This window comes from Uloborus diversus, chromosome 7 (assembly GCF_026930045.1).
Source record: "Uloborus diversus isolate 005 chromosome 7, Udiv.v.3.1, whole genome shotgun sequence".
Taxonomy (NCBI): domain Eukaryota; kingdom Metazoa; phylum Arthropoda; class Arachnida; order Araneae; family Uloboridae; genus Uloborus; species Uloborus diversus.
Window position 1 is genome coordinate 164,655,203 of NC_072737.1, and position 13,414 is coordinate 164,668,616.

At 36.2% G+C, this 13,414-nt stretch overlaps 1 protein-coding gene across 1 annotated transcript in view; it reads left to right on the forward strand.

Annotated features, from left to right (window-relative positions):
- Positions 1–13,414, forward strand: part of LOC129226981 (ankyrin repeat and death domain-containing protein 1A-like) — a 119,453-nt gene that overhangs the window by 35,701 nt on the left and 70,338 nt on the right. Inside the window, exon 5 of the mRNA XM_054861610.1 lies at positions 4,014–4,118. Within this exon, the coding sequence (XP_054717585.1) occupies positions 4,014–4,118 (105 nt within the window). The remainder of the gene's footprint in view (positions 1–4,013; positions 4,119–13,414) is intronic.

The window sequence follows — 13,414 nt, forward strand, 5'->3', positions numbered from 1 at the left end:
ATCGCTTATTTCAAAACTAAAAACTATTCTGAACACAGGGGAAAAGTTTCATTGCTTTAGTTCAAATATTTAAAAAGCTATGCGCAGTTTTAGGCCATGTGCGCTATGTGTTCTTATGCAAAAGAAAAACTTTAAATTGCTTTTTCTCGATGATGGTTTTCTTTTTTTTTTTTTTTGTGTTTTCATGTCATTAGAATCCCTAAGGATTTTTTTTCTATTAAAGATACAGCTTTAAAGTAATACTTTTTGCAATTGGGATAACATATTTGACAAAACTGTGCATTGGATAAGCATTTTATAAATTACTCAAATGTTTAGAGCATGTTAAACCTTTAAAAACCAAATTTAAAAAAAAAACTTTGATTTTTTACATAATTAATCACAGAAAATTTTCTAATAAACTCATAAGCAAATGAATGCACAGATTTTTAGAGATGATTATAGTGATCGTTTAGCAAAAAACTTTTTTTTAATTAGTGCAAAGATAAAAAAGTCTTAGAAATTTTAAAAATTTGAAATTTTCCTCAACTTTTTGAATTTTTAAAAAAAGTAGGCAATATTTTTTATTTTTGAAAATAAATTATTGATTAAGAAATAAGTATGTATGTTATGGTTTCAAAGAAATATAAAATTTACTTAAATTTTTAAAAAAATGTTTGAAAGGTACTTTGACCTCTTAAGTTAAAAAACTCAATGTTATAATAAGGGTGCATTGGCGTCTGATGACATGTTAACTATCCACCTTGGCGAGAATAGAAAAATATTGTTTACCTCGACACCATGTTTTACCTAATGCTTTGATATTTCATTTTAAAGAATTTTTTCATGTTTTTTTAATGATGTGATATATTTATTTGGCGGAATATCTTGTACTTGAAGGAGCTGTTTATGTTTTAAAATTTAATTAGCCATTTTTTTTTCTCATTTAAGGGGGTACGTCACACAAAAATCGTCAAATTTTGATTTTTTTTTTTTTTTTTTTTCATTTTAAAACTACTACGTTTTCTTCTGCTTAAAAAGACGTTTGAATCTTGTTTCTATCTTAATTAGAACGAAAGATATAATTATTTTTGTGGCATGCATTTAACTAATATTGCATTTAACTCGAAAACTTTGAATGCGTTTTTCTACATGATGCAATTTTTCCAAATTTCTTGCATTCAAACTTCTAAGTCAGGAACCGATAAAGATAAAGTAATGAAATTTGGATCATATCTTTTTCAAACAGTTTACTTTAAATTTTACTCGGCGAATTTTGAAAAACGTTTACTGCCGAAAATATGATTTTTTTAAAAAGTATCTTTGAATTTTTCGAAGTTTTTCTTCAAATATTTTTATTTTTTCATTGAATTAATATTTTTGAAATCGCCGAAGAAAAATTAAAGCTTAGATATTCGTGCATAATTTTTTGAAAAAAAATTTGAAAATTGACCGAGAGTATTTTGAGTTATAGCAATTTAAAGCAACCCCATTTTTTAAAAAATATCAAATTTATTTTAAATAATTTTTCAAAAAATATATTCATGTTATGATTTTGCTTATTAAATAGATGGTGAATCAGTGCAAAAAATTTCAAAACTCTAAAGTATTTAATAAAAAAAAATGTCAAAATGTGTCCCGGACCCCCTTAATTGAGTTTTTACTCATGTGTAATTACTTTTTATTTATTTGTCCAATAATTTTGCGTTTTAATGGTTTTTATTAGTTAATTCTTTTATTTAACGGATTGTTTAATATTTTAATGGACTTTTTAGTCTTGTTTAATGGCATTTAAAAAAAGTAACAGTGTCAAAGTTACAGGTTGGAAGGCCCCTTGAAGATGAACGAAGTTAATTAAAATAGTTTTATGTACCTCTTTGGATCTCTTCGCTGAGTGCCTATATCATATTGCTCCTTCACAATTGCGGAATAGTAAATCTCTTACTGAAAAGTAACTTGAAATATCAAAATAAATGCAAGTATTGCCAAATTAGTAACTTTCAAATAACTTTAACCAAACATGGTGGCAAACACTAGGGTTGCTGTACAAATTATTGAAGAATACTCTTTCAGCTACGAAATTGTAAACATCCAAAAACGATAACTCCATTACCTCGCCAATGCCCATCTGCTCTGTGCTATAGTCGAACTAAGGGGCTCAGTCAACTCGATTGTGTTTGATTCGATCGAATTCTATCTACCAGTAGTGTAAAATTTTCCCTCTGGTTTGGGCAAAGCAAATTTCTGACTGCGCTATTGGTAGATAAAATGGATCGCATTCGATCATCTCCTCACTGTCGCAAAAAGTATATTTAGCTACCAGTACCAAAATATATTCAGCGTTTTATTGAGTGCTTCAGCTCAATTACGGCCCGTTCAGATTGACTGAGCCCCATATGAGGGTAAAGTGATACTGTAGCGTAGCAAGAACAGCCGACACATGAGGTGTTCGTTATTTGCTTGTAGTTTTCCATGAGCTTTAGCCATATTTGGTAAAATGCTTTAGGAGTTATATGTAAGTGAGTGATCTTGGAAGGTTTTTGATTTATTTCAAAAACGTGACTGGCTTTTATTGGGAAAGTTTTTGAATACTTTAAAAAGATTTCAGGTTAATTTCAGGATGGGTACTGACTTTAAACGGGAAGCTTTTCTGTTTTTTGTCTGATATGTCACTGGCCTAAATTAGGCACTCTAGCTGTTCATTGCCTTGTTTTTTTCTAAGAACGTTTCCGATTTTTTTTACGCTGTAGATATTGGCTCAAATATTAGAATTCCCTGTTAACCTGTTGATCATATTAACATATTAATCACATAAAAGGAAAATAATTCCAGAGCTGTAGGTAAATGTAAAACGATACAACAAAAGACATCAGATAACAGAAGATAATTTGCATCCTTTTAATTATGAAAGAAAAAAAATACATTGCATTTTTGAATGTTTGACAGTTAAATGTCTCATTGAAAGTTTTATTTGAACATGCATACGTTTTTCTTCCTTAGAAAAAGCAGTTCGAACCATTGAGAGATAATAATGGAGGGAGAGAAGACTTTCATCCGTGCGGCAAATGCCCCAAGTCACATGATATATTTTAAAGCAAAGCGTTGGAAGAAACCAGGTTTCTTTCGCTCGTTTCACGCATAGCGTGTCAAATATTCATCGCTGCAGAGTCACGTGACTTGGGGTCTTCGCCACAGCTTTTGCTAAGCCAATGGTTGGACTCAGTGGCGGCTCGTGCCTTGAAAAAGTAAGGGGGCCAGATCATGGGTGCACTTGTCCCCCCCCCCCCCCGGTTTTTGAAAAGAAAAAAGAATTTTTTTAAAAATATTTTTTAATATTTTAATTTTCTTAAAATAAATATTTGTGTTAAGTAGAGAAAATTAAATTTGATTTAAAATATATTTTATCATTATAGTATACGCTAATTACTTGAAGAGAAACAGTCAAGAAAAGAGCAAACTGCCTAACCTTATGCAAATGAAGGCTTTTTTTAAATTGTTTGTTGCTTAGTTTGCATAGCCTGAACATTCAAGCTATGTAAAATACACAGCATACAGGCAGGGTAACGGTCTCTGCGAATCCTGCTGTAAATATTGAGGTTCAATGCGTTGGTATTGAGGGAGAAAAAAGAACAGATAATCCGCGGCAGCGTATAATCCGTACCTCATTAATTTTACACTTTTTTAACACATAATCCGCGGATTATGCGCAGGAAAAGACTACAATCATTTTTTTTTCAAGCACGTACGCACAAAAAAGGGGGAAATAAAAAAAATATAAATTTTTGTCTGAAAACAGTGAGGGGGCCCAGGCACCCTCCGGCCCTTCCCACGAGCCGCCATTGGTTGGTCTAGTTTCCTCCATTTACTTATTCCTGCTCTAAGGTTCGAACATTCAATTTTTTCCCAAAGTAAATGTCTGTGTGCATTTGTAAATCTGCGCGAATTACCGTTGCAATAAAAGCATGCAGTTTGTATTCTTTATGTTCAAATGCGTCTTTCTTCGTGCTGTTAACTCCACTTTCTGTTTCTTTCAGCAAGGACAAACAGTCCTCCATTGTGCTGCACAAAACAACCAAGAAGAAATCATAAGCTTCCTATTAGAAAACGCAGAAAACCTCGAAATCAATGCAATGGATAAAGTAAGAGGGAGAAAACTGTTTTAATTTGATGTACAAATATGTTCTTTTCAGCTCAATTTTCTCTTAAGTTTAAGAATACTCCCAAAACTCTTAGGAATTATTACTCAAACAAATGTACAGTCGACTCCCGCTACAACGCGATCCGACTTACGCGAAATAGCGAATTTTAGAGCTAACGTGAATTTTTCGCCCACATACGAATTTTTTTTGGAAGGAAGTATCAGCTTCGTTATTGGCTACTAAATATTGATTTCGTGAATGGTTTCGTGTTTACATCCCTTTAAGCATCACTGACAGTCAAATTTCTCACCTCACCATTTTTTTTCATTCTAAATATTAAAGTTGATGAAATACAATGGCACCTTGGTGGCACTTTTATCTAAAGTTTGCAATGATGGGAAAAAAAGAAAGTTTCTGATTAAAAAAAAAGGCTAAGATTCTTGATAACTACTACAAAACGTCGACGGTAGCATGACAATAAGTATAAGTGAATCTTCCATGCGTACAATTAAAAGTCAAAACAAAAAGATATTCGTAAAAGTTCAGAACTTGGTTTCAATATTGAAGCTTGCAGAGCAGTCTAGCAAAGTAAATATTATGAAAAGGGTAGCTGTTCTTGTAATGTGTATTAATAAAAATATCAGGAAGAAGAGATGTTGTCACAAATTGAAACGTTATGAAAGAAAAGGCGAAGCAACCGTATTTAAAAATGTATTAGATAGGAATGACGATCTGATCATGGAGCATAAATCATCACCATCTTCATTTTTTAATTCTTAAATAGTGTTACTGTATCTTATTGTACAGTACTGTTATAGTGCATCCGTTTTAGTATTACTACATGCTGCGCCAACCGTGTTGTTTTACCTCCGTGTGTCTTTCCTTTCTATTGGATATTCATTTTGTGCATCTTAAAGTATTTCATGTTGAATAAAGCAATTTTTTATTTTTTAAATACAGTAAATGTTAAGTTCTATATGTAAAAAACTACAGTGTACGGTTGAGGAATGCTTTAGAGCAGTTTGAGGGGTGTTTATAAGTGTCTAAGATTTGGTATGCTTTAAAAAATTTGTATGCATATATTTTTCCACAACGCGAAATTTCGACTTACGTGAGGAGTCTTGGAACGCATCCCTCGCGTAAGTCGGGACTCGACTGTATACATTAAGAGGTAGAACTGATTTTTATGCATGACCAATTCAACTAAAAATCATGATTTTGTGATTTTGTTTCAACACTATTTGAAGAGATATTTAAAGAGATATTAGCTGTTATACATTCCGTTCCACAAATTTTCTACGCTTCCCATAGGGAACCCCCCCTCCTCCACCCCCATATGAATTCGTGAGCATAAAAGGATCTCTCTGCTGATTTTGACAAATATCAGACGTAAATTGCTATTTTTATGAGTAACAAACACACACCGACACACATACAGCCATTTTTCTTAAAATAGATTTATTATTTATTTATTTATTGACCATTCTTCAAAAGCTGTATATCTCCTTTAAAGAAAGTCATTAGGTTTATTAGTAATTAATTTATAAAGATAGTGTTTGAAAGTCTTCAAAATTCTCTCTGCATTCATTAAATTTTGGCGAGGTAAAAACCTGAGACATATGGGCGATAAAAAAAATATCCCAGCCATACTTAATGGGTCATTTTTTGACAACCTCCCGCACTGTACAGATGGATATTGCCATGATAGAAAATGACGCCTAGATGATTGATCATTTCTGGCAACTCTAATTTGATTTTCTCCTTCAAAATTACTATTTAGGAACAATATTTTCCCGAACACATTCTCTAATTTGTTCGCAACAATTTAAAATAAAAAACTCCTTCGTAGCTCTACTATACTAGGAACATTTGTTCTTGTTCTTTCAGAAACAACTTCTCTCTCGATGTCACTTGAAGAGATTTATTTGTACTACTCCAATACATTTTCCTTGCAACTTTATTTTATAGCTTTCATTTCTCACCTCCAGTAATAAGCCGTCTCATAAAATGCAGAAAAACAATCGTTTTTAAGGACATTTAAAGCTTATTGAAATACTTTTCTTTCCCACCATTTTCTATGTAGTTTCTTCTCGTGGGACTTGTGAACGCCTACCTGAAATCATAGAGTAAAGAAATATACATATAGAGGCCCCCTCTATGGTAAAAATTAGATGAAATTGAAGCTAGTGACTATTAGTTATATTTAAAGAATTGCTTTATTTAAAAACTAGCAAACATACCCAACTTTGTCTGGGTCAGTAACAATATTGAGAAACAATTTATAATTTCCTTTATTTATTTTTAGCTGTGCCCCGTTTACCCTACTTATCCGTGTAGGTATAGAATTTTTCGTCGTCTTCCAGTGGTGTATCACAAATTGAAACAAAATTAAGAGAAACAAAGTTATTAAGTTTTTTCACACAGAGTATTATTTGCCAATGTTAAAATTCTTCGAAGTCCAATGTTAGTATTCTAAAGTATTAAGGATTAAGTCAGTCGTAGTTACTCCCGCCGTTTACCAGCGCTTGGATGAATTTCTTCACTTTGACATTCAGAGCACTGGGCAGAAATCACATTGCGTCAGCGCCGGTCACAGGCCATCGCAATGCTTTGTTTTAATTAGACAGTCGGATTCCCTTAGTCCGTACCAGTTCTGATCAGGCTGTTTGTCTACCGCCGAAACGGTGGTTCCGGACACTACGGACCACGGGAAGGCGCTGACGCTGGTCCGGGCTGGACCAGACCGCTTACGCCTCCAATCTAGCCCTGTCTTGGTGCAGTGCCACACCCGCTTCGGACCCCAGCCCTCAGAGCCAATCCTTATCCCAAAGTTGCGGATCGAACTTGCCGACTTCCCTTACCTACATTGTTCTATCGACTAAAGGCTGTTCACCTTGGAGACCCGCTGCGGATATGGGTACGGACAGGCACGAAAATCACACTCTCTCCCTCGGATTTACAAGGACCGGCAGAGGCGCACCGGACACCGCAAGAGCCGCGGTACTTTTACGGGAACAGTTTCCCTATCTCCGGACGAGCCGATTCCAGGGACACGAACTCTTACCCGGGTCCTCCGTCGGTGTCTCCGAGTTCGGTTGCGTCGCCGCACTGGGTCCCGAGGGACCAATCTCCGTGTCCGGGTTGGGGAATATTAACCCCATTCCCTTTCGGTCGGCAGCGGGACTCGCGCAAGACTCGCTAGGCGAATAGTAACGTCCCGCTTCGGAACGGACTTCTCCGATCCCTTAGGGCCGACTAACACATGTTCAACAGCTGTTCACATGAACCCTTCTCCACCTTCAGTCCTCAAGGTTCTCACTTGAGTATTTGCTAAAGATCTGCACCGGTGGCGGCTCCAGCCGTCCTCACGGACTGGCCTTCTGTACTCGCCATCGCGACCCTCCTACTCACTGCGGCATAAACCTCTGCCGCAGCGGTCGAGTATGGGCTCAACGCTGGAGCACATTCCATTTTCAGAGTTAGGTGCTTCGGCAGGTGAGTTGTTACACACTCGTAAGCTGTATTCCAACTTCAATGGTTAACGTCCTGCTGTATAACACAAGGGCCGGGGGCCCCATACATGGGCAAGTCACTTTGGTGACAGAAACAAGGGACCCTCGGAGAGTGATGTACAGTGGTGCCAGATTGGGGGAAATTTCTCTATTTTGGGGAAATCTGGTGCTCTCTGAGGAAATTTTGGGGAAATGGGTTTTGAGGGGATTTTTTGGGGAATTTTTTTTTCTTGGGGAAAAACCTGGGGATTTTTTTCGTATTTAGATTCGCGTCAAGAAGTAGTATTTTTATTGTTTGTATCAAACAGCATTGGTTTAGCTTTGCTCAACTTTATGGAATTCGCATTTCGTATTATGCGAAATATTATGCTACGGAATTCCTACTAATGTTCTGCGTGAGTAACTAGTAGATACGTGAAACAGGTAAAAATAAGTGTGACGAAGAATGTTCCTGGATAAATATATACAAAAATCATAGCTTAAATGTACATACAAAAGCAGAGTCGTAAATGCAAGTAGAAAACTAGTATGTTGCGGCCATCACGAAACTTTCTTCTATATTTTTCTTTTTTTTTTCATCCCTCCCCATGCTTGATGAGGAAGCAATATTCCCAACAAAAACAAAATTACACATGCAAAAACTTGACGACCATCCCAATGTCTGAATTATTGCAAAAGCAAAGCAAAGAGCGAAAATTGAAAGTTGTTTTAAAAGCCTTGCTTGAATTAATTACAAATATTTTGTTTGTTAACAAACATAAGATGGCAACAGTTAAAAATTTTAAATCATTGAGATAATATTTCCGATCATTTTCATACAATTAAAATCACGAGAAATACGCAGACGACAATCTATTACGATTTATCTTTCTTATTGTTGCATTAATAAAGCTATTTTTACTCAAAAAAAAAAAAAAAACTAGTATGTTGTGGCCATTACGAAACTTTCTTCTATATATATATATATATATATATATATATATATATTTTTTTTTTTTTTTTTTTTTTTTTTCTGTTTCCTCCCCATGCTTGACAATATGCAATATTCCCAACAAAAACAAAATTAAACATGCAAAAACTAGACGACCATCCCAATGTCTGAATTATTGCAAAAGCAAAGCAAAGAGCAAAAATTGAAAGTTATTTTAAAAGCCTTGCCTGAATTAATTACAAATATTTTATTTGTTAACAAACATAAGATGGCAACAGTTAAAATTTTTAAATCATTCAGATAATATTTCCGATCATTTCCATACAATTAAAATCACGAGAAATACGCAGACGACAATCTATTACGATTTATCTCTCTTATTGTTGCATTCATAAAGCTATTTTTATTCGCAAAAAAAAAAAAAAAATCAACACCTCTTGGAGCGATTGGCGTCAAAATTGAACCAAAGCCTGTTTACATATGGATTAACATATATTCCAAATTTCAACCAGAACGTGGTATTACTTCTTGAGATAGGGCACTCACAATGGAAAAAAAAGAACGGGCGATAGCGCTACTCTCTTTCTAGCTGTTGACACCAAAATAAAATCAGCTCTTATACCCACTAAGGGCTACTTGCCGATAAATTTTTCTTTCATTCCGTTCATTATTTCTTGAGATACAGCAGTCACAATTGACGACAAAAAATGTTCTGTAGCTCAACCCCCGTTTGAGTTATTGACACCAAAATTGAATCAGCACCTGTTCCTGTTAATGACAACATATGGACCAAATTTTGTTTGATTCCGCCAGTTACTTCCTGAGGAATAGCAAGCATGAGTAACTCAAAAAAGTCCCATTGCTCCACCCCCCTTGGAGGAATTCGCGCCAAAAACCAATGGGCATAAGTTCACATAGCGGCACATATGTGTACTAAATTTCGTTCGATTTCACGCGGTAGTTTTTGCTGTAGAGCGGCCACAAAAAACTTTTCACACACAGACTTGACACACACACACACACACACATACACACACACAGACAGAGAGACATTTTCCAAAAATAGTCGAAATGGACTCAGCACACCTCAAAACGTTCGAATCCGTCAAAATTGGAAATTCGAAAATTTGCACGAATCCAATACTTTCTTCTATATATTAGATATAGAAGAAATTTGGCTATTTCTTATCTCTCGGTCAGGCGCTTGTATTTATGACTTGCGGCACCCGCAGGGCTTTGCCCGTAGTGGAAAATTAAAAGGTCTTTCGGTTCCCCTGTATATTTACAAATAATGCATGATGAATTTCTCGCCCACTGGCTTGCCCACGTTACGGTTCCACGTTATGATAGCTTGGTAATTTACTCGTCCATCTTACAAGGCCGTATGCAAGGGGGTGGTTTATAGGGTTCAAATCCCCTCCGAAATTTTTCTTCCAAAGAAATGCTTTCCATTATTTATTTATTTTATTTATTTACTTATTTTTTATGACATAAATAATATTGTTGTTATTATTATTATTTCAATTTTATTTGTGAAATGAAATTAGTATGACTGAAAAATAGTACAAACTCATTGTGTGGTTATGGTGGTTATTGAGAAATTCATTTATTATGTAACAAGATGGCGTTTTGCCCATGATGGCGACATCCCCTCCCTCCAAGATAATCTATTGTAACAAAAATCAATAGAATACACATGAAACCAAATTTGATAGACCATGTAAATGTTTCAAAGAATCTGCTTGGTAAAACCCTCTCCGAAACAAAAGTCTGGTTACGGCCCTACCATCTTATGATAATTTTGCTCGGGAAAATGTTCTTAAAATTGGAATAGAAAAAGAACAAAATCGATTTTTCGAAAAATCGCTTAAAGGTGCACACCCCCATGCTACAAACTAATTCTTCGCCAAATTTCATGAAAATAAGCCGAACAGTCTAGGCGCTATGCGCGTCACAGAGATCCTGACAGACAGAGAGATATCCAGACAGAGAGGTTTTCAGCTTTATTATTAGTAACTGGTGGCACCCGCACGGCTTCGCCCGTAATAGAAAAATTAAAAGGTCTTTTGGTTCGCTTGTATATTCACAAATAATGTATGGTGAATTTTCTCGCCAATCGGCTTGTACCGACGTTACAGTTCCACGTTATGATAATTTCGTATCTCGCCAATTGGCTTGTGCCCATGTTACGGTTCCACGTTATGATAATTTCGTAATTTATGATAGTTTTTTTCTTAAAATTGGAATAAAAAAAGAACCACATCGAATTTTCGAAAAATCGCTTCGAGGTGCACACCCGCATGCTACATACTAACTTTGTGCCAAATTTAATGAAAATCGGCCGAACGGTTTAGGCGCTATGCGCGTCACAGACATCCAGACATCCTACAGACATCCAGACATCCTCCGGACAGAGAGACTTTCTGCTTTATTATTAGTAAAATAAAAAGAAGATAAAGAAAGATAAAGATAAAGAAGATATAAAAAAAACGAAAATGGGAATTAAAAAAAAGTTGGGGAACTTTATAAGAAAATGTGACTATTTGGGGGGGGGGAGGAATTTTTCAAGAGACAAAAAGATCAAAGGAAGTCGGCTCATGTTATGAAAATATTAGTCGAAAAATAATTTTTGCATTTGGGGAATTTTGGTAGAAAACATCGCTTTTTGGGGAAAAGTTGGAAGGGAATTGGGGAAATCTGGGTTTGACCATCTGGCAACACTGGTGATGTTTAAGTTTAACACAAACACAAGGGGAGTGCAGTCCTCTCTCTCGCAGGGTAAAGACGTGTTTTGCCGGGCTCCTGCTCCGATACTCGAAATAAGCGGAAATCCACATCAATCCATCATGAAACCCAGATCGTTGGAAAGCCCTCGCCAAGCAGATTAATTTGACGTAAGATTTTTCTGTTTATGACGCTTCGTTGCTGAGACATCGGCATTTTTAGAATGAGAACTTTTTCCATTGTTTTCCGCAGATCGTCTCTTTCGACTCCCGTAGACTTTAGATTACAACTTCAACATTGAATAACTTTGTATGTAGTGCATATTTTTTGAAAAACTCAACGAATTTTAATATATATTACTTATAACTATCACCAACTGATTTTCATGCATGGATGTCATAGATATATATTTTTAAATTAAGTGTTGAAAGTTTCATTATTGCACCCACGCTCTCGATAGAGGGCAGGCTAGTCTACGGCGTTGCCGGTGGCCATGACAACCGGTGTTGTAGCTAGTGACGTTTAGTTCGAAGTTGAAGTTGCTATTGCTAGTTGAAGTTATTATTCTAGCTCACTGAGCTATCTGACTGACTGGTGCTCACATCAACACACGCAAGAGCGGTCTTATATAGAGTAACTCCTCGACATAAATACAGTTGAAGTCAGTTGTGACTCTTGAATAGAATAGAATAGAATATAGAGTAACTCTACGGCATTGGCGAGAACCTGATGCAACAGATCGTACATTTTGCCTACGAACTAATACAGCGGAAGCACTGGACATTTTGCCTACAAATTGATGCCTCGACTCTTCATGAAGGTTTTTATTTGTATTCTTAAGTTTTTTTATCAATAATTTCTGTAATACAATCAGTACTTTGGTAAACTACATACTTTTAGCCCATAGGGCTTTCATTTATATGCAATTATTGTTGTAAATTCTTATATCAGTGTTTTTTACCTGTTTTTGCAGGTGGCAGGATATACATCAGGGGGACAATTTTATAATTTTGATATACAGTAAAACCCCTCCTAACGGACACCCCTCAAAGGCGGACGACCCTCTTATGCGGACAATTTTTAATTCCCCAGTTTCAATGCAAATAGCATTATTAAACCCCTGTCCTGCGGACACCTCTCTATTGCGGACAAAAATATTTGTCCCGTTAGTGTCCGTATTAGAGGGATTTTACTGTAAATGCCACTTGTTGGTGCTTAAATTGATCAGCACAAAATTCGAAGGGTATCTGGTCTCTTTAGTTTTTTAATCAAAGGCCTGGTTTTAAAATATTCTACTAATTAGTTGGCCTAATTAGGGGCAAATTTCAGAACTCATCAGAACCCCATCTTGTAGGTACTCATTGTATTCAGAAATTTTTTTTAAACTGATCTGGTACCCTCCAATATTCATTATAACCAACAGTTCATTAATTATTTTAAATTTTGTGCCCCTTAGTTAACATAGTGAAAGATCATTACTTGTAACAACAGACCTATATTGTGGGTATCCATTTCATTTGTCGCATTCTGAATATTATTACTATGTATCGGCTTTTCGGGTTACCCAGAACGCTCATGTTTTTCTGGTGCAGGAGCCGTACCTATCTAAGGGCAGCAAAACCAATATATCCATTAATTGGGGTAGATTCATATCCAGAAGTGACCGAGCTGCCATCATGATCCCATCCAATAATCTAAAAATAATCAACGCCTTTCAATCCTTGGACTTTGTTGCTATTGAAACATCCATGGACAACTCGCCATTCATCCTTCTGTCTGCATATTCGTCCCCAGCAGAACCCATAGAAGATCTGCTTCTCGACCTCACCAGTTTTTTAGACTCAACCTCCCCATGCCAACCCTGATAGGCGTTGACTTCAACGCCCATTCGCGAACCCTCGGCTATGCCAAGGATGTGGCGAGAGGCTACCTCCCATACTCGATTTCCTGCCATCCCTGTCCTCAGCATCTGATCTAGATCAATTCTTGTCGGCCCTCACGGTCGCCACGCCATGCAAGACTGCGCAGGGCTGGCCTTCAAAAGGAAAGGATTTGCTACCCCTTCCCCCATCCAACTGGCGGCATGTCGGCCTCACTGCAATTAAAAATTGTACAAGAGGGGCAAGACG